Source organism: Vulpes vulpes, chromosome 11 (genome assembly GCF_048418805.1).
Source record: "Vulpes vulpes isolate BD-2025 chromosome 11, VulVul3, whole genome shotgun sequence".
In the NCBI taxonomy this organism is placed as follows: Eukaryota; Metazoa; Chordata; class Mammalia; order Carnivora; family Canidae; genus Vulpes; species Vulpes vulpes.
Window position 1 is genome coordinate 57,722,773 of NC_132790.1, and position 22,672 is coordinate 57,745,444.

General features: G+C 35.9%; 1 protein-coding gene across 27 annotated transcripts in view; it reads right to left on the reverse strand.

Annotated features, from left to right (window-relative positions):
* LRRFIP2 (LRR binding FLII interacting protein 2) overlaps positions 1–22,672 on the reverse strand; it is a 109,445-nt gene that overhangs the window by 38,976 nt on the left and 47,797 nt on the right. For 17 of the 27 annotated variants that reach the window (XM_026001038.2, XM_026001039.2, XM_072726445.1 and 14 more), the window contains exon 4: positions 554–598. In XM_026001038.2, coding sequence (XP_025856823.1) covers positions 554–598 — 45 coding nt within the window. Of the gene's footprint in view, positions 1–553; positions 599–6,496; positions 6,587–8,807; positions 8,877–10,036; positions 10,094–10,528; positions 10,577–11,387; positions 11,433–11,513; positions 11,565–13,005; positions 13,081–14,616; positions 14,683–16,117; positions 16,160–17,672; positions 17,742–20,407; positions 20,453–20,551; positions 20,609–22,672 lie in introns of all 27 variants that reach the window. The other 10 variants (XM_072726433.1, XM_072726431.1, XM_072726432.1 and 7 more) reach the window with 4 other exon arrangements.

The following is a 22,672-nucleotide window of genomic DNA, read 5'->3' on the forward strand; positions in this document are numbered from 1 at the left end:
TAGAATATTTAAACTTACATATGTGGGGTACATTTGTGGCTTATGCTGTATCTCTACTGGACAGAACTGATATATCTTTTTTGGGTACCTCATGAAATTAATTCTGATAATTTCCCAAAGATGACTTTCTAAAAATATGTATAGAAGTTAGAAACTTTAACACAAAACAACTCCTAGAAAGGAGTTATTTAAAAAAAAAAAAATTAAGGGGGGAAAAGAACCCTCAGATTTTGTCTCCACCATTCCTAAAGACACTTGATTTTCAGTGTTTAATGGCTTCTTCTCAGGATCAAATTCTAGGGAATGAAAATCAAAAGAGCAGCCAAAAGTTTAAGAAGTGACATTCAAGGAAATAAAAATGCAGTGTCTTTTCTCTTCCCAATGCTTCACATGATTCAACCTCGGAGGAATTTGGGGGGTCAAGAACAGGAAATAGATGAAGAGAGGAAGAGCAGCTCCACCAGTTCAAATGTAGTAAAATAATGAAATAGCAGTAGAAATTCAGTTTAATTGACCTTGAGAAACTAATTCCCTCAGGAATTTATATACTCACCCTTGTGTAATTTTCAGCATACTGTTTGTCAGATTTTTCATCCAACTAGAAAAGAACAGAGATAAAAATCAGGAAAAGATGCTTAGCATGCTGGGTTTTTTCAGAGGAAAAAAGAAGTGACCTCATTTTGAGTTCTCCAAGTTCAACCGATGTTTGGAACCTAAAAGTAAACATACTGAAACTGAAATACAAGTTGAGACACATAAGACAAAATGTCAAGAACTTTAATTCTTATCCTAGGGATGACATGCAGTAAGTAAGCTGTCCTTATGCAGAAGTTTAGAACTTATAGATTTTCTTTTCATGGTATTTGAAACATGTTAAAGAAAATTTTATGTAAACTTGAGTTTTGGCATTGCAAAAGTTAACACACAAAAAAAATTTGTACGCATCAAAAGGAGAAGACTGATAAAACCAAAGGCCAAAAACTTTATTATCTAAACATTATTAGGACAGGGACACATAGATAAGACCGGTACACATAGCCAAAAGACTTCAGATTGGATTAAAGCATGTTAAATATATCATCAAGAAAGATTTCTACCACAGCTCTTAAGGATCCACTTCTTTGGGGTTTTTGGTTTTTGCTTTTTTAAGCAATACATGCACACATGTCAAAAAGAAAAGAAAAAAACAAACAGCACAAAAGGGTACAACGAGGTAATAAGCCTCTCTTCCTACTATTTGACAACCAAACCTTCCAATTCTCAATCCAAAGGTAACCAGCCCCCGAGTCTTTAACAAATTCTAAACTAGTGTCCCAAATACATTCTATATCCTCTTTTTCTCCTTACCAAGTTTCAGGAATTAAAGAAATGACCTCATTTTTCTTCATGGCATTTATGACTCTCTGACCCCATGTTAATTTATTTATTGTCTGATTTCTTTCTCCTTAAGGTAAGCTCTAGGTCTATATGTTCATTTCTGTATCCCTAACATCAAAAAGAACACCTGGCATGTAGAAGGACTTGAACTTGGTTGGACAAATGAGTCAATGAGTCATGCTCTACCATTTGTACTTATAAACTTTCTTCATTCACTTTAAGGGTAGCATCATGTCCTGTCATCTGGACACGCCATAACTGAGTTACCCTATCTTCTGCAGATAGGATTAGTGTTCCTTTCATAAAGAGAGGTACCTTATAGGTCTAATCCCAAATTCTGACTTTATGGCTGAGGAAAGAGAAATTCAGAGGTGTAAGATTTTCCTGAAAGTAGAACAACTACTAAATGTCAGGGTTGGGTCCATCATCTCTCAGTTTTGTGAATCTTAAACCCTGTATTCATATAACTTATATACTGTATTCATATAATGTATATACTGGTCCAGTTACCATTAGAGGGAAAAAGTCACAAAGAGATTTAACTAAAGGAAAATATACCCAGACTCCAACTCCTAGACCAACCCTCCTAGCCCAATCTAGGGGAAAAAATTTTGAAAACTTTCCTCAGTTAATTATTAAAACACAAAATGCCATTATTTCTGGCTCTATTCAGATCACTTCACTCTAACTTCCTCATATTTGAAAATTTTTCTGTTCTTTCATTGCCCACATTTATCATGTTCATTCCTCCCTCACAGTTATTTATCCAATAAACAGTTTACAATTAAAGGTGTTTACTTTATCAGAAGTACTATATCAGTAATGTAAATACTATCTTAGACTTTGATCTCTTTTTGCTACCTTTTACTGTAATACTCATAAAAAGGAATTGATTTTAGTTAACTTCGGTTTTTTAATCACATATAAAATGTGTGAAAACAACAAGCAATTGCAATAGTTTTTAATACTGGAAATTATTGTCGCAAAAAGGGATAAACTTCCACCACAGTTATACTAGTAAAACACATTGCCTGATATTTAAAGTGTTATTCTTCAGAATCAAAGAAATACTATATCTGAATAAAAATGCTGTATTTTCCCCCAGCTCCCTTCTTATGAGTTAAAGAGAAAAACAAGAAACCTTCAGAAACACTCTCCTAGGTCAATCTGAATATCTGAAATCCTGGCTTATATTCCCCTCTCAAAAAATGATCCCCCCCAAACCCACCCATTTTTTTTTAACAGTCACCTTGGAATGATCTTACATTTCGGAGGCTGCATCACTGAACTAGTCCATCGCAATGTTGATTCTTTCTATTACTTTCACTGTCTTCTGACAGATTCCAACTGTCGCAACCCAAACTGATCAAGTGCCAAACCTCAGGGATTGTTAAGGCAGCAGAAAATGCCAAGAGCAGCCATGCCGCAGTCCAGTCATTTGGGCTGCAGTGACTTGGCCAGAGACTCCAGGTCCGGCTTCTCAGATTGTGCTATATTATGTGCTGTCTTCCATTTAGACAAAAAGCTACTTGAAACCTGGTGTTCTAAAATAAAAGCCCCAAAGCTTTCTCTAGCATCCCAGGAGGTCTACTATACAACTGCTCTGTAATGACAAGTTAATGTTCATAATGATGACCCAGAGACTGCTGGATACTAAAAGGCTTTTAAATGGAATAAAATTTAATCATGTTTAATGTATTAAGGCACAAAATACAGAAAGATTGGTAAAAGGATGTATGCTTTCAACTATAAGATGAATAAAGATGATCTAATGCAAAACATGGTAACCATGGCTAATTAAAAAAACCTGTGTATAAAAAACAATGGAAAAATGAATATGTACTAATATATAAAACATTTATAAGATTAGTGAGTGAGAAATCAGAAAACAAAGGCTGTATAAACTATATTGTAACAATTCTATAAAACATGCAAATTAAACTGACATAGAAAAATACCAGAGGTAAATCAAATTATTAAAAAAGAAAGTTGCTAATAAAAAAGTAGATTAAAAAAAAAAACAAACCCAAAACAAAAAGACATTAAGCAAAGCTGTTTTTCTTCCCCCCAAATATGGTCCTTGGGAGTTGGTCATTAATGTTAACTATAGCCTACTAGTCCCAAAAATTTCAAGTAAATATTATGTCATTGTATCCTTAAATAATTAAACAGGTAATTTTCCAATCAGGAAAAGGGTTTCTTTGATAGGTGGAACTTGGAAGTCAGCTAACAAGCTTGCAATATTTCATATTAGTATTAATGTGAAAAGGAGAGCATGTGCACCTGGGTGGCTCAGTGGGTTAAGCATTAGATTCTTACTTTTGGCTCAGGTCATGATCTCAGGGTTCTGAGATGGAGCCCCACTTCTGGCTCCCTGGCTCAGTGGGGAGTCTGCTGCAGATTTTCTCTCCCTCTCCCTCTCCCCACCAACCCCTGCTCAAGCATGCACTCTCTCTCAAATATATAAATCTTAAAAAGGGGCGGGGGGAGAAAAGCATGGCGGTAGACTTTATATTCCAGTTTGAATGCTTAACAATTCAAAAGTAGCATTTACTTAAAGAATTTCAAATTATCAACCAGTAAACAAAATCTTAAATATAATCTTTCCCACATTTCAGTGATAAATGCCTTTGCCTTATTTATGTCTAGGACATCTGAAAATACTTTGCTTTTGACATTAGAGATTATGGATTCTCTTTAAATCTAAACTCCTTTGAGTATTTGTTGAAATGAGCACATGTGATAAATATTTCTTAGAATACATATCTTGTCAAATGCTTTAAGCTCCTTATTTCTTTGTAAAAGAAAGATGTTTATTCTCGGATTAAAAGACCCTTTGAACCTCATTTCAGTATATGGCTACTTAGTTTGACAGATGATTTTACCTTACTAAAATGGTAAAATACAACTGAACCTTTTTGAATAGAAATAGAGCATTTTAGTTGTGAATACATTCTGATACTGTCATCTAAAAGTTGTTTAGAGAGGCACCTCTATGGCTCAGTCAGTTAAGCATTTGACTCTTGATTTCGGCTCAGGTCACGATCTCAGATCAAGCCCCAGGTCAGGCCCTGTGCTAAACGAGAAGCCTGCTTAGAATCCTCTCTCTCTCTCTCCCTCTACCCCTACCCCTATTCTCTCCCCTTGCACATGCACACACACTCTCTCTCAAAGAAAAAATAAAGATTTTTTAAAAGTTTGTTTAGAAATAAAGACTTGTATCTTGTTCTATTTTTTTTTTTCTTAAACAATGCAGAAAGGGGCACCTGGGTGGCTTAGTGGTTGAGCATCTGCCTTTGGCTTGGGTCGTGATCCCGGGGTCTGGAATCGAGTCCAGCATCGGGCTCCTCACAGGGAGCCTGCTTCTCCCTCTGCTTATGTCTCTGCCTCTCTCTGTGTCTCTCATGAATAAATAAATCAAATCTTTTTTAAAAATATAAATAAATTTTAAAAAATTAAAAAACAATGCAGAAAAAAAGACCAGAGGCTAAAGCAATCATAAATAGTATTGCCAAATCAGGGCCTGATACACTTTTTCAGCACTCCTAGCTCAGAAGTTATAAATGGAGCAGACTGTACACATATATTTGATCCACAATGGGAAAGCCTGAAAGTTTCTTTAAAAATTGTGAATTCAGGGATCCCTGGGTGGCGCAGCGGTTTGGCGCCTGTCTTTGGCCCAGGGCACGATCCTGGAGACCCGGGATCGAATCCCACATCGGGCTCTTGGTGCATGGAGCCTGCTTCTCCCTCTGCCTGTGTCTCTGCCTCTCTCTTTCTCTCTCTCTGTGACTATCATAAATAAATAAAATTAAAAAAAAATTGTGAATTCATTGTCAGCATTTTAAAATCAGAATCTTTCACATAAAAATGCAGATTTCCTAGATTATCATTTCAAAAGGTAGGAGGGATCTTATCAATATCAAGTCTACTTTTCATTTGTCTACAATGAGCTATATAGTTATCATTTAAAAGAAATAGTATTAGGGATCCCTGAGTGGCTCAGTGGTTCGACGCCTGCCTTCGACCCAGGGCATGATCCTGGAGTCCCAGGATCAAGTCCCACATCAGGCTCCCTGCATGGAGCCTGCTTCTCCCTCTGCCTGTGTCTCTGCCTCTCTCTCTCTCTCTCTCATGAATAGATAAATAAAATCTTAAAAAAAAAAAAAAAAAAAAAAGAAAGAGGTGTCAAAGAGAAAACCAGGGGATTAGATCAGGCAGGGAAGTATCTGCTGGTTAAAGCTCCTTCATTAAGACAAATGCCTCGAGATGTCTCTACTGGACAATCTTTCCTAAAATTAGTTCCCAATGATTGTAAAAGCAATGGACAAGCATTTCTTCAAAATAATGCCATAGTCTAAATGTTTAAAATCTATTCAGATTCTTCCCAGTTACCGAAAATCAGTGATACTTTACTAAATAATATCTTTTATTGTTCAACCTTCAAAGTCTGTCCAGGACTTTACATATCCACCAAAATAAAAAGGAAAGAAAAAATTTAAGACTGATCAGGAATATCTCAATATGGGCTAGGCATTAGATGGTTTTAAGGAATTATTTTTAATTTTATTAGATATGATAATAGTGGGGTGAATATGAAAAAGAAATTCTCAATTAGAGATGCATACTGAACTAGTAGGAAATGACAGATTTGCTTTAAAATAATTCAGAAGAAAATAAATAAATAAATAAATAAATAATTCAGAAGACTGGGTGACAGGCATTGAAGAGGGCATTTGACTGCATGAGCACTGGGTGTTATGCTATATGTTGGCAAATTGAACTCCAATAAAAAAATATCAAAAAAATAAAAAATAAAATAATTCAGAAAAACAAAAGAGGGAGAGGGGAAGACATAAAGCAAAATTGGCAAAATACTGGCAACTGTTGAAGCTGCTAATGGGTTCTACAGGGGAAAATTTTCACAGAAAAGTTTTTTTAAAAATCAGAGCAGATCAATATATACATTCCAAAATAAAACAAGTAACTGTACTTTATGTTACAGCAGTCCAATAAAAATTAAGGCAGTAAATTATGTTCCTACTTTTCAAATAGCTAATGTATTAGCCGTTAGTCACAAGCCTGAGGCACCACAACCACCCCCATGCAATTCACTCACGCTGGTCAAATCGGGGATACTGATGTCATCCACCTCAGAGACTACGCTCCCCCTACGATTGGAGCGACTAAAATAATCGGCGGTAGAAACCTTTCAACCAGAAAAAATGAAATGCTTTAAAGGTTAAGAAAAGACAGATGAAAGGAGTAAGAACATTGGCACATGAGAGAAAAAAAATTTTTTTTGGTGCCTGATAAAGTATCATGCAATGAAGAAACAGTTGCAATTAACCTACTCAAAAAAGTAGAAATGTAAAGGGGTTCCTAAAGGAAATCATAGCTCTGCAAAACAAATTTTTATGCACCTTAACTTGAGTTAAGATACCTCAGATATCATTTACTGCTGAGGGCCAGCAAAGGGCTCCTGTGTTTAGCACATGCATCATCTTCACTAGGATAGTACTTACTACCTAAAGCCTCTACCATATTTCAAAAATTTATAGTTCATTATAGCTATCAGCTCTGTTAAGCACATATGTGCTCAATGCATTATTCTTTGCAGGGTTTTTACTACACCTTTTACCCAATTTCTACACTTCCCTCTTTTTCATATTCCTCAAGACCAGGAACTGTGGAACAAAATAAGGGAAGAACTACACTGGCTCCTTTCTGGTTCCCCAAACTCTGTCTTTTCCCACCTGAGACTTTGTCACTGGCCAAGAGAGCTCTTCTCTCACTCTTCAGGCAGCTGGCTCCTCCCATTTCAAGTCGCAGCTCAGAAGTCACTTCCATTGGGGAAGCTTTCTCTGACCATCCCATCCAAAGGGATGGATACACACACACATGCATCTCTCAATATTCCTGTCCTATCACTTGTTTTTCCCTTCACAAGCCGTGGGGTTACTTTTTGTCCTTTCTTGTTTATTTTCTATTTCTTTCACTAGGGTATAAGCTCCATGAAGTCAAATCTGGTCTGTCTAGCTGACCACATTATTCTCAGTACTTAATACACTGCCTCCCATATAATAAGTACTCCATAAACTTTTGTTGAATAATAAATGAGTACTTTTTACCTCACTCATCAGCCTTACCTCAGCTCTGATTACCTTGCTTAAGAACTTTTCCCTTAAAAGAAAAAGAACTCTTCCCTTCCAGGAAGGGAATTTTGAAATCCATCCACAGAGACAAAGAAGGCTTACAAGTGTGAAGTTTTGCTACGGGCTAATGCAGTGGAGCAACAGTATTTTTATTCACAGTTACAGTAATACAACTTAGATTTACATATACCTAATATTTTACTGGTTCCTACTGTCTCAGAATCTTGGTATTCTCCATATAGTAATTCATTTAATGCACATATTAAGCCTACCTACAAAGATAGTTATTAACATCCCCATTATAAATAAATTGCCATTAATACAATTAACAGGTTGTAGCTCAAACCCAGGCATTATTACTTTAAAGTTCCTGCCTGCCCCTTCTACTCCATCACGTGCCAAGCCACTTTCAGGGGTCCTGGCTTGTTTTTTGTCCTTCAGCTGTGAGTATGAGCATTAACTGGCTTGCCAATGGACCACAATTGCCTTAATTAGATCATTGCATTTTTGGTAACAAATCTCACAAATATTCGGTGTTCTCCTTTTCTATGAAAGCTTCAGATTTATAATCTTTCACAAAACATGGCTCTCTTTTCTAGCTCTAAGCTGACATATCACCCTTACCAACGGAATTTTCAAATCAATTCTTAAATATAGCAAAAATGTCATCAGCTCCCTGAAAAACTTCCAGCATCACCAAAAGAATAATCTGAAATCACATAATTTGTATTTTAACCTAGCTATTTGTTGCCTCTACAATTATTATGCTAGTTGAATTTTTAACCGAAAATTTTAAATTTGCCATCGACTCTTAACAAAGTTCACAGGTCTTAAAAGATGTATAAACAAACTATAAACAATACACCTTAAATACACAGCAAAGAAAGCAACTGATGGCAACATAATATGTAATCCATAGTTACAAATTTTACACAAAGTGTAGCATTGATTTTGCTGGAGAAGCTTTTTTGTTTCTGGTGAATGGTGTGCATAAATGCACGTGCATAAAACAACAAAAAATAAGTAAAAATCAAATACACAAAGACTAGCAACTAAGAGGTGTAAAGAGGCAAATTAATGATGACAGCTTCCACAGCCCACAGAGAATACATATTCACAGGAACACATTTTTAAAGGCAAATTACTCATATAAACTAAATTTGAGCAAAATGTTCATTTTCAACAAATGCAAATTTCACTTTCCAGTAGATTTCATAGGATCACACATTGGTGCAATTTTAAAATTTATTGTGTTTGCATGCAAGCCACGCTCACCACACTGTCCCTTCGCCCATGACTGGCATGACCAGAAGACGCAATGCTTGCAGTGTCATCATCAGCAAACTACAGGTATTAAAAGCAGATAATGAAAAAGATGGGATTTCACTACAGGTCTTACATGACTATAAGCACATTAGGTAAAATTTGGGGAAGCATGCAAATACTCTACTTGAGCATATAATTGGCATCATTTATTGTGTACCATCAAACAGAAAAGTGGCTTTAAAGTATAAGAAACAATCACTGAACACCAAAAGATATTTCCAAAAAAGCACACAGAATAAAATACTACTCTATCTTTTATTTAAGTTACAGGAAAAAGGACAGGATTGGAGGGCTAGGGCATAAACAGACCAACCAAAACCAGCTAGGGATTTCATGCTTTTTAAACCACTAGGCCCTTTGGGATCCCAACAAGGGGTCAAAAACTATACTTAATGCTTTAGTTTGGGAGAGAAAATATAAAAATATCTTCAAGTGAAATAAGTCAAAGACAGAATTTCCTACCAGCCAGGACACTGAAATGATGATTCTTATTTTCCTTTATTCATTTCTATGCAATGGGTGGGAGATAGTTCTAAATCACCCTACAGTTTTCTTCCTATTTCACGAGCAGTAGAACATTTATCTTCCATGTGTATGGGTTACCTCCATTCTGACATCACTGAGGAGTCATTCTGGCATCACTAAGATAATAATTCTGAATACAACTTGCAAATGAAATAACATGTAGCCAGCACACAAGGACAAGGTTCTACACTTGACTGAAAATATATTACCACAATTTTGTTTGCAAGGGGTCATCATATTGGTACATTAAAAATGCCACTGGGCCCAAGAATTGCCAAGTGGAATTTGATTACGGAGAGAGGTGAAATGTAAACTAACTACTGGTTTCAAAAAGCCTTTATCTCCTTTTAAGGAGATAAATGTTTACATTCCTGTGTAGATTTTTGTTAGGTATAAGAGTGGAATTCTTGAGAGTTTTAAAACTTCTAATGGCACTGGTTCCAGACTCATTTCAAAAATGATGTGCTAAGTCACAGTCACACGGAAACCACGGATTAGGACAAATTAGTATACCCGAGTTTGTGTACTGAAGAAGAATGATAATCCATGCACAAAGAGTGAAAAACACACATCCTCAATATTCTGGACTGTGAGTACAGATTAAGGAAACAACCCAAAGTATCTAGAAAGCATGCAGAGACGAGACGGCTCACCACAGGACTGCTTCGGGCCGAACTTATTCTTGATGAGTAATAACTGTATTCAGACGGCTATAAAGTTTCCAAGAAGAAAGGTTTTACAATACTGGTCAGCTTCTTTTCCTGCTGGGGGCTACATTAGTGACCCTAGACCTAAGCGGTCACAGGCTTCCAGGGTCTGGATCCTGACCTCCCTCCCCAACCTTCCAGACACAGTAGCCCTTAGCTAGAGGGGGAGGAGGGGAAGGGATGCCTGAAGAGTACTGCTTCCATCCTCTTCCTCAGAGACTAATAACCAGGAAGAGAGGCTTCTCCACCTACACATCCCCTTCATACTGTAAGCCCAATTTCCAACAAGCAGTTCCTCACAGCTTGAGGGAGAGTAACAACTGGCTAGCTCATGGGTCACAGAGCAACTGCAGGTCAGATTAAATGACTTTTTCTTTGTAAGTAAACTGTGCCCACCTCCACAACACCCTCCTCACTGCCTCCCTCCAGCTGACTTACAGTTCGAGACCCATATGGGTTATATAATCCACCGTCACACAATGACACCTAAAGGACAGAGGAAACACCACTCTGTTTATTCAGGTAGCAAAGCTGTTTTTAAAATGTCACAACTTCTTTGCAATACTCAGTTCCAAAAAGTGTTGTAGAATGGCGTGTCAGGTGAGAACACTCACTGATGTGTAAAGTCCTACATCAGTCCCAAAACTTCAAACTCACACTTCATTTAAAAAGGATCATTACAGTATTTCCTTTCATCATGTCATGAAACTAGGAGAAGGAACATTTATGAATTTATTCTCTCAAAGGAGGGAACTAAACAGAAAAGGAAGACAAGGGACACAAAGCATTTTGCCCACTGGCACAATAAAATGAAACTACAAAGCCTCAAGTTGCCAGTCTACTAGAACAGGCCACAGCACAACAAAGCAACAGCCTGAAAGCAACCAGCTCACAACTTGCACGTTAAACAGAGCTTAGCTTTTGCTTTCTAGTCAGCTTGCTTTATTAGAGCCTAGTATTAACGTGGCCAAGGCCACAGTTATCCCAAAGAAACTGTGTATGGGCAGCCATCTCACAAAAATATACAAATTTAGTGGGCCCATGGAAGTTTGTCTTCTCTACAGGAAACCAATTCTAAGCACGGGCCTACCAATAGCCAGTAATATCTGGAAAATAAGGGCTTTTTTCTTACTACCCTAAAGTTTTGCATTTTAAGCACTGGCAGCACATTCTGCAGTACACATAGCATTAAAGCCATGTGTCCTTGACTATTTTGGAGGAAAGCTGTCAAGCCAGAGTCAGCACCATGAGAGCAGCTTCACCAGGAGTACACACATTGGAAGAGAAAGATACAAACCAGACTGGTACTTTTCAGCAGACCAGAGTTTGCAGTAAAGGAGGCCTATGAAAAAAGTGCATGATTTAACCCAAAGAAAAGCAACTGGTAGCTCTGAAGGCAACACACTTCTCAGAAAGTACTAACCCTGGTACTCTTTGATGTCGCCAGAGGGTCACTACACAGGGAAGAAGACTGCTAAGAAACAAAAACAGAACAGAAAAGATAATTAAGCAAAACCAAAGGAGAACTGGTCTCTCCATCATGAGAACAGAAGCTGTGTTTATTCTACACTCCAAAATTCATTAGCAATTCCTGAGGGCTTAAAGTAGTTAGGTAACATATAAGGTGAGAAAAACTTAGCCTAGAATAGTTTTCTATAAATGTGTGTAAGTCCTATTGGGCTTTCAACAATAATGTTAGAAGGTAGGGTGGTAACCTAAGAAAACACTCAAGAAAAGAGGGCCATGGCACAGGCAGTGTGGAGGACAGTGGCCACAACTAGGTCACCAGCAACTGCTGGGAAATTTTCTGAGATCTCACAGGAGACTCCTGATGGACCTGATTGCTGAGGAACCAGGTAAATGAGCTCTGAGTTATCATTACAAGTACTCTCTTCTAAATAAATTAGAAAGCCTGTATTTTCAAAACAAGCCATGGACAAAGTGTCTTAGTTTAGGCACATAAAATGTACTGGTCACAATGAATCCAAGGCACTAACAAGGCAGAGCACATTTAAAAATGAAACTAAACCTGGAGCACCTGGGTGGCTCAGTGGTTGTGTGTCTGCCTTTGGCTCAGGGTGTGATCCCAGGGTCCTGGGATAGAGTGGTGCATCAGGCTCCCTGTAGGGAGCCTGCTTCTCCCTCTGCCTGTGTCTCTGCCTCTCTCTGTGTCTCTCATGAATAATAAAAACTTAAAAAAAAAAAAAAGGAACTAAGTCTTTCTTTTTCTGATGTCATCTGACAATATAATTTTCAATTCTTTTTTCTAAGCCCATCAGATAGGGCAAATAATATCTAAGTTGTGTGTGCAGGTTTTGACAACTGAATTATTTTATATGTACTATGTGCCATATATTTGTGTTTCCAATATACAATGTGCCACATATCTTGAAAAAATAAGGATTCTCACATTAAACAAATAATTATATTCTTCTCATCCCATTTACAGTTTAAATTTTTACATGTAAGCTTTTATTACAAGGCCATCCATTATGATGCATACTGATGCCTACAGCTTATTCTGAACTATAACCCCCCCCCCCCGCCAAAAAAAGATGGATCATTGGATTGATAGATGGGCAGACACACAATAATATGATAAAGGAAATATAGTAAAATATTAATTGTAGAATCTAAGAAGTAGGCATGTGGGTGGTTACTATATAATTCTTTAAACATTTCTGTGTTAAACATTTTTTATTTTAAAAAACTGGAAAAAAAGTAGACTCATTTACAGTTGTGGTGGTTCAATAGTTCACATGTAAAGATACAGAAATTCTATGAATTCAGTTACCACAAACTAGTGTACATACAGCCACTCACAGATTAGTTCTAACTAGTCAAAATGCAAAACGGGAGTTAGAAAGTTGTTAAAGTTGGATAAGACACACAAAGCCAAAAAGCTTGAGACAAACCCGACTGTAGTAGGCAGAGGTAGGTTTGCTATGTCTAAGACTGCTATAGTTTCTCTGGTCAAAGTAGAGGCCACTCTGCAAAAAGTAAAATTAAACACATTTTTCTTAGGTTAAACATTGTTGACAACACACAAAGGCAAACTCTGATATTACCAATCCCTTCTCCTCCAAAACAATGACTTTAAAGCACTGAATCGCATTAAATAAAACTCAAAATAATAGTTATCTCAATTCTCAAAAGAAAGACTAATATTAAAGGTTAACTGTTTTCAAACCAAGTTATGACATTTTTTTACTTTAAAAACATAAGCACAAACCCTCAGTCAAAATGGAATGGAAATAATAAGTGACTTATTCTCATGTCATACTTAGTAACATCCTTGAAAAATCCAGGACAACTGAGTAATTACCACTTTTATAATCCACTTGGCAATGCCACAGAAAATCGTAAAGTCTTTCTTCAAACTTTTCCTAGTCCCATTATTTGTCAAAATACTCTGATGGATTTAAGTTACCAAAGACATAGTGCAATTGTGTACTAAATAGGTTTGGCCTAAAACATCTATGGCAGTTCAGTGTCAATACACAGCACAAAACAAGTGATTATACAGATTGTGGTTACCTGACAAAAAGAAAGTCATGTATAACATTCCCTTTCTAACTTATCCAGCCATCTTTTTCCCTCAAAGTTAAGGAAATGTATGCAATCCCTTGACTGAAAGACTCTGCCTGCACTGCTGGCACTGCAAATTGGGGGCACCCCTACTCCCACTGACCCCCCGCCACTCCTGGCCTTGCCTCCCCACACCACACCCTCAAAAAGGTACCAGAGCTCATCTCACCCCAGAGCTCACAATGCTTCACCCGTCTCTCACTAATGTCCTCACCATTATATTCCCTCTTACTTGCCAACGCCTACCAAGCCTGTCCCACACCCCACCAAAGGTCAGAGCCCTTCCACAGCAACCAGTTAACAGGGAACTCGGGACAGATTCTCCTGCCAGTACTGCGGCAGCCTAATTGGAACAGCTGTTCCTAATGCCCCAAATGGGCATTCTAGATACATTGTCCCCCTGACAGAAATGTTTAGCAAGGTGGCTGGAGTGGAGCACTATTAGTTCTGCAGTCTAATGGCATTCTAGGTTAAAAAGTTTTCTGCAAGACAACATGGGAACTCTGCTAAAACATACCTCATTGTTACTACCAGAAAATTCATTCCACATTCCCAAAATTTAACCTATGAACTCTCAGAATGAAACCTATTTGTGAGTTTGGTACTGCCTATAATATCATAGTTAAATCAACTCAAATTTCTAAAATAAGGATAAAAAACCTCACTAAAACTATTCTTGAAGTATATTCCAGAGGACAGTTCATAAATGAAAATAGACAATTAAGAATTCCTTGTATTAACTTGATATTAAATCCTATCAGTGAAAACAAAATTACTTTTAATTAAGATTCTAATAAATCATATTTTAGTATGTTATCAAATTTCAATAATGCCTAAGGCATACACCAAAGCAGTCATAATTCTTAAGTTCCCTAAAAGTAATCAGTGAATTTTACAGCAGCGTAAGACAGTGGGACATGAGACAGAACACAACTAACCAGTGGGTCTTTATGAGAACCAGAAGATCTCTTCTTCATTCCGTAAGAGTGACTATAAGAATGATTCTGGAAGTAAACATTTGAAGTTAACCTTCATGATCACATAGTGAAGTTTAAAAATTAACTTAATAAAATGTCTTAAAATTATACACAGAAAGAGGTATATGCGATACAGAGTAGTCTCCATTAAATCTATTTCTCTGTTGTCAGTAAAAGATATATGGCACTTAACTGACTAGCTAAGATATATAGCACCTTAACACATCTGCATTCCCCTCATCTTCTCCTGTGACATCCATCTCCATGTAGAGCCAGCTAAAAAGACGTAATTAGGACACAGAGCCAGGCAAGGCATTTGTGAGTTTACCCCACACTTTGAGTCCTTCTATCTTCTTTATAAAGGTGTGAGTGACAAGAGGGTCTACCTCCTTCTAGGTCTTCCTTAGCTAAAGGCCAAAAAGCAATCCTTTGGGATCAACAAAAATAAAATGGAGAGAGAAAGAACATGACATTGCTTTGTCCAAGAAAATACTCTGGACCCAAGTTAGTGGTCCCACAGCACATGCTGCTCAGGAGGAAAACAGCCAAGATGGTATGGATTGCCCCTTGTAGCAACACCATTATCAGACAATGACTTTACACGAAGATCCTCTGAAGACAGCACTGTCTCAATACGTTAACTTCTCCCAGGAGCACCAAGCCAAGTGTATATGAGGGAATAAAGGACAGAAATACTACTATGCAGGTCATTAAGTAGACAAGAAACCCAATCTAGCTATATACTGCTCACCTAAAATGAGGAAGTGCAGGTAGAAGTGTCTTACCTATCAACAGTCTGCTCTAGGCAAATTATCTGACATAGGCACAGCTAGATCCAGAATCCATCCTCTACATTTTTCTTTTTTGAATATATGTATCATATGACTATATAGCCTAGAAACTCAGGCAATCTGACATAATATTAACACAAGGAATACATGCTATAACTAAACTTCTGTGGCTAAACTGACATACATAAAAAAAAAAAAAAACCAACCAAATCAAGCAAAAATCAGCAGACATAACTGATGTTTCAAGTATGACCTGTCACTGCTGGCTACTTCCTGTTTAGCAGCTTCACACCTGCTGGCTTGTGACACATAACAAGAAACACAGCAGGGTCTGTAGTCAGTGGATATCAAACACTGGCAAAGACATGTCTTCAGGCAATGCATATGTCAGCTGGGTAGCTCATCACTAGAAAAGATATTTCTATACCAATTTTAGGCCTGAATAAGGAAGGAAATCATTTTTATCTGATCCTGAAATTCTAAAAGAAAAAATTATTTAAATGTTCAATTATACCACAATTGCAAAACAATGATTGTTGCATTGGTGGCCACATGCTTTCCCCAAAACAAAATAACAAACCTGTGAAAGTTAGTCATAATCTCATAATGATTAGCATGATCAGGCAATTATAAAGTAAAACTACATTAAACACAAGTCATGCACTACATACTAATGATGAAAGTCTTGACGATCGATCCTTGAGAGGGTCATACTGGATTTCAGAAAAAGTTGAAAGTTGGTTGTATTTCCAAAATCAGAAATATAAAGAGGAAAAAAAGCATTTGCAAAGTTATTAAAAATCCAAACTAACTGGAATTTAAGTTAAAATTTTTTAATCCAGCACTACTTTAAAAGTACAAAATTAATATTCTTACCCACACCCACACTTTCCTAGAATAAATTACTGCACATAAATAATATAATCGGGCTTACAAAAAAAGCAATTGCAGCATCAAAATGTGGAAGTTCCCTTGGATCTGCCTGTGGATACAGAGCTGAAAAACTTCCTTTCTCAAGAACTTTCCCTATTCAAAACACTGTACAAGGGGGCACCTGGATGGCTCAGCAGTTGAGTGTCTGCCTTTGGCTCAGGTTGTGATCCTGGGGCCCTGGGATCCAGTCCCACATCAGACTCCTCGTGGGGAGCCTGCTTCTCCCTCCACCTATGTCTCTGCCCCTCTCTCTGTGTCTCTCATGAATAAATAAATAAAATCTTAAAAAAAAAAAAAAGTACAACACTGGAAACAGTCCACGCAAAGTATGGAATATGCAGAGTATACATACAAGCGTGACATTAAGTATCAGTCAAAGAAAAATACATAAAATTTATGGTAAGACCAGAAAAAACATTTCAGGTAGTGTCCTTAAGAAAATAATAGGCATAACACATTTCAGAGCCAAGAAATTGAATTAAATAGTAACAACTTAGATTTATGATTTCCTAATTTTGTTCTTTAAGCATTCTAGCTTACACATTTTAAGCAATCTTATCCAGAAGTGGCAAGCAATAAAAAGTGTTATTATATGTGTAAATAAATCTTGTTTATCTAAAATTTTCTAAAATGCCTAAAGGTGTGCATTTGGTAAATTACGTGCAAAGGTAAAATGTCATTTGATGAGTGACATTTCCCTGAAAGTAAAGTTCCTTCTTTATAGAAATTTCACTTAGGCCTTTTCTCCATTAACAAAATATCTTTTTTGTTTAAAAAAAAAAAAATCACTAAAACATGTATTACTCAAGCCACACATTCTTGCATATAAACTATTCCACCCTCCCAACCAGGTAAGTTCACTGAAGAAAACAGTCATGTCTTATGTTCTCTGATCCTCTCTGTAGCACCAATGGCATTTTACAAAGGCACGGAATTTAACAAGTGAATTGAAATTGCCCTATTTCAATTTTCCCTTTCTAAAATATAATGCAAAGTTCAGCTGATTTTTTAAAAATTGCTGAATCTACCTGGTAAGAAATCCATACCTTGGACACTCCAACTGCTACTAGAACAACTGGGTAAATGAAAAGAATCCCCCTAATACATGCCAACTGGCATTTATGCTACTTAAAAACAAATAGTTCATCAAAGGAAATAGAGCAAACAAGTTGTGGAAACTACGTTCAGCAAATGTCTATTACCATTAGAATATACCTATTACTCAAGCCCGCAGAACTCTGAGAACAACAGTGAATGCATTATTAACACTGAACATTTTTCTAAACTACACACCATGATGTCTTTCCTTTTAGGTGTACTGGCTCTGCTCCAGTGTGTCCCAATTATGTCCTTCGATGGGTTCTTCCATGGAATTAAACAGTGTAGTAGTAAATGGCAAAACAAAAATTGTAAGCATATTAAAATTAAATTCATTAAAATTTAATTTAAGGATGTTGATAATTAAAGCGGGACTAATACATACAAGAGTAAAAATCTGTACCAATAAGAAACTGCAATGTATCCCAACCACTCGGGTTCAAGATCATCTCAATTTTCTAACTTTGGATCTCTACCTTACAGTCTTCTTGTATTTCAATATAAAAAGCAATGACTAAGCATTTGTAAGATGCTTTTTAAAGGCAGATTATTTTTTAAAGAAACAAACTGCTTAAATTCTAAGTTCAGGGCTTTGATTTCATCCTCTTTTCCCCAAACCTACCATTCACAGTTCTAAACTATCTTTGCTCTTTTTATTTTTTTACAGAATGTGTATAGCATGGACACCATTTTCAACCCAACTACCATCTGGCAAGAAAGTATTAACGGAAATTAAGTGGACAAAATGAAAGATCAAAGTCCTAAGAACATGGCAGGAAACCTTAACTACATCTGCCTCACATCCAGGTACTGCTAGTGTTCAGATGTCAAACTGTCAGACCTTCTTAGTATACAGCTCGTGAGTTCTAAAGAAATATCCAAACTCCTAATTTATGTATCAAATCCCAATAAAGTTTAGGTCAGTGTTTTAGGCCATCACATTTGTTTTTAAAAGAGAACAAAAGCTGTCTACATATTCAGCTTAATGTATGTGGTAAAGTTATTTTTTAAAACACTAAATAATCTGGGGGCACCTAACTGGCTCGGTCAGTAGAGCATGCAACTCTTGTGAGCTGAAGCCCCACACTGGGTATAGAGATTATTTAAAAATAAAATCTTTAAAAAAATGTAAATAATCTGATGAAAACTTATAACTCCCAATATTACCTCATTAAAAGAAAAAAATTATCTCAATTGTATTTCTTTTAAGCAATGTTATTAGTGAGCTTTCAGACTTATCTTCAGGAAATTTAGCTATTTAAAATGTGTTACATACACAATAACATACTAGAATCCCCCTAGGGTATAAACATTTTATTAATCTTCATGCTCAGATTTAAAATACTGGGAGCTTTACTCTTTATCATAGTAGAAATTTTCATAGCTACACAGGGAAATAAAATACTATGCCAGTTTTAGTTTTATCTTAAATTTATTTAATGATATAATTTCCATAAAAAGAAAATCATCATCATTACTTTATAGACACTTACGGTAACCAATTCATTCATGGTAAACCAAATGCAGGTTTAATTTCTCTTGTGCTTATTTGTAGATTTGTTTTAAAGGTTCCTAAATTAAGTCAAACTTGGATGGTTTTATTGAGCAGTTAAACTAATACAACTAATATATAATCAAGTTTCCCCGAAGCTACTTAGAAATTTATAAATAACCAGCTTGATGATAACTGTGTGAAATTTCATACTATGAACATCTTAATGGAAAGCAAAGGAAAAAAACCATACATTATATTTTTTAATGGGGAACCCTCAACATGCAACTTTTAAGTTTTTGTTGACTAACTCCCTGTATGAGTGTTCTTAAAGTGTTTAAAGAGGAAAAATAAAAATCTCCAGGGGGAAACAGGATGAATTTATCATCTTAAAAAATGTTTCTCCTATAAAATCATTCTTAAGTTGCTGATTAGACTGCTGTGAAGGCTTGTTGATATTCTTACAAATCTAAACTTTTGCAATTAACTAAAATATTTATGATTCAAAACCAAGTATATTAATTTACTGCAAAAAAGACAGATTACATTCACCAGTAAGAAATATGACCAGTGTAAAGGACTAAGTTAATAATACAAACACATCAGTAACTAGGTATACCAGAACACAATTGGTTTATCAACAGAGTACTTTTTATTTTACACAAGACAGGAAGAAAACTAGACTCCGGAAAAGTTAATCAATATAGACTTCAACATGAAAGATCATTTTACTGATAAAAAAATCTAGATATATACATATCAATATTATCAATGCATAAATTAAAAGTGTTACTTTCAAGTTTAAAGCACAATTCTTTACAAAGAGATCAGTGTCTTGGCACAATATATAAGTCTTTAATGGATGAACTCTCATTTACTTTATAGCAATGTATGCTAAAAAGCTAAGGCATACTACAAAATGTTCATCAAAATGTTGAAATATGGTAATTACTATAAACATGATAGCAGGGAATTTTTCAAATCAGTAGCTTAATTTTTCGATGTAATAAAACCATAGTCAACCAAGCCCCAAAGCTATTACCCATTTAACAGTTGTTTTAAAATATGTAAAGTAGGAAAATATGAAAGTTGAACCACAGAGAGGTCATTCTATAAAAATCAATCCTATTATTTTGTGAAAATTTTAGAAAATCAAAGGTCCTTTTATAGAAAAATAGTAAATAATGTTAATAGATTAAAACATCCATGATTTTAGAGTTGATTTATATTAATTATAACAATAATTTAAGAGAAAGATTACTTCCCAATGAAAGGACTGCAAGACAATGAAAGGACTTTGCCAGTATTTTCCTTTACTTTTTTTTTTTTTTAAAGGCAAAAGAATATGAACACTGTCAGATTGTTCAGGCAATAATGCTGCAGAAAGTTCACACATAAAAGCTTTGCTATCATGGTGCAAACAACTTAAAATACCAACCCTGTGACTGCCAAGACTTCGAATGGACAATGCATCCTCAACTCCCTGATAAGAACAAAAACAAACATAGCACAAGTTTGTAGGTGACTGCATTAAGTTAATGAGGGGCAAGTATTAGGGGTAAGTTTATTGGTTATTACAAACCAGATAAGGTCGACGATGACTAGATCGGTGGGAATACCTGGCCCTTTCTGAATCTTCCTGGGAAAGGAGAAAGTACATGGAGAGTTAATCACTAAACAGAGGGTTGTCTATCAGAACTGCTCAAACAACAATCAGTTAGGAGCACAGCAGCATCTTCCTTATAGCAAACAGGTGTGGACAATTCAGCTTCAAAAGCTGGGCTTGGGGAAGCCACATGCTTCAGGTGGAAAGAAAATAGTAATAATAATAATCTTGTGTATGTACGTCTGGCCACTTGTAGAATGTAATCTATATATGACCAACAAAGCTCAAAACACCAAGATAAAAATAAGCAAGTATACTTAACAAAAGAGAAATTTGAGTCAACATTAAAAGTAGACTATGATCTTTTCATTATGAATGTACATTTATGCAAAGCAGGAAGAAATGTTTATTACAGAGATAGTTTAAGGGCTTAAAAAAACTGGGGTCATAATTTTGTGCTCACTGCAAAAGAACTTTTCTGTTTTCTTGCACCACTCTACCTGGAAAAGAAAAAATAAAATAGCCCCATGTGTTGTTAATATGAAAAACTACTTATAATTAGAAGAAACTACATAAATATTTTAGAGTTGGTAAAGTTATTTCAAGAGTTATACCTCATAAAGATGATAAAAAAAAAAAAACATTACCACAACCTAACAGTTGACTAAAATTAAATGCAATTCTAAACTTTTCCACAGTGAGCTATTAGCATTGGAGCATTAAGTCCTGTCTGTGAGATCAAATGACTAGTTCCTAGAGTCTAATCAACTGCAACAGTAAGAAACTTATGGTCTTTCAGAATTTCAAAGTCCAAAGTGGTAAAGTAATTTGCATTGACTAAGAATCTACACACAACTGTCCGGTTGGGTTCATAGCTAATCAATGCTATCTTTTCCAAAATGGATCAATACCTCAAGCAAGATCATTACACGGGTGGAAATAGATGTGGCTATGTCTAATCATTCATTTCAAATATAAAAACATTCACTCAACAAAACACCACAACTTAATGCCTTATTTTTTTCATAATCTTTCAGTGTCCTTCAAAAAAACTCCTGGTTGTTGTCTGCTGTGCACACTGATGCATGTGACCAAATCCGTTCAGAAGTCTATTTATAAGTGCCAATATGATTCAATGATACAATATCCAACAGAGTGTTAACTTTAGGAGTTCATCATTGATTTACATTTTTGTTATACAATAGACACATGTAATCTGCAAGAAGTCAAGCAAATTTCTTCCTTTTCTGTGACTATCAGATTATATACCACAAAAGTTTTGGGAGTATGTGTATAAAGCCAGCTGGGTAAGATAGTTTATTAAGTGATAACCAGTTCTAGGCTAGTTAGCTTAAAGAACCTTGCGCTATTCAGACAAGTGATTCTTTATGCCCCTTCCCAGTCTTACTTGGGGTACTAGGGCAACATACATAGTTTAATGTTCAATCTTTACCTTTTTTTTTATTCCACCTACCACACAAGAGCACTTTTTTAAAACCGACCTTTAAAAACCACAGTCCATTAAAGATGCAGGAGACAGATGAATTCATATTTATTTTCAATTATGCTACTATAAAAATAATTCTTAATAAAAAATACCTTAAATGGTTTGTTTGGTTTTTTTTTAGCCCCATTTGAAAAAAATAGCCAAAAAAGACCTCAGAAGATTACAGAATGAAACGTAAACCCCATACAGACCAGTTAACGTGAACTGTGAGAATACATTTTTTTCAGTCATATACTACACCTCAAACCAACACTGTCCACCAGAACCTTCTGTGAAAAAGTGGAAATGTTCTCTTTGTACTAATACGATAGCCACTAGCCACATGTGGCTAGGGACTATCCGAAATGCTAGAAATACAACTGAGGACCTAGATTTTTTATTTTAACCTATTTAAATCTAAATATAATTACCCACATATGGCTAGTGGTTACTGTAAAAACAGTAAGGCAAACTCAAAGCAAATTTTCATTATACCAAAAAAACCACAAAGCACCTATTTCATTAAAAGGCTGCTATGTAGTCCTCTCATATAAAAAGGCAGGTACTGAGGTAGTTGTGAGTTACTGCCCCTACCTTGAATGCTTCTGCAC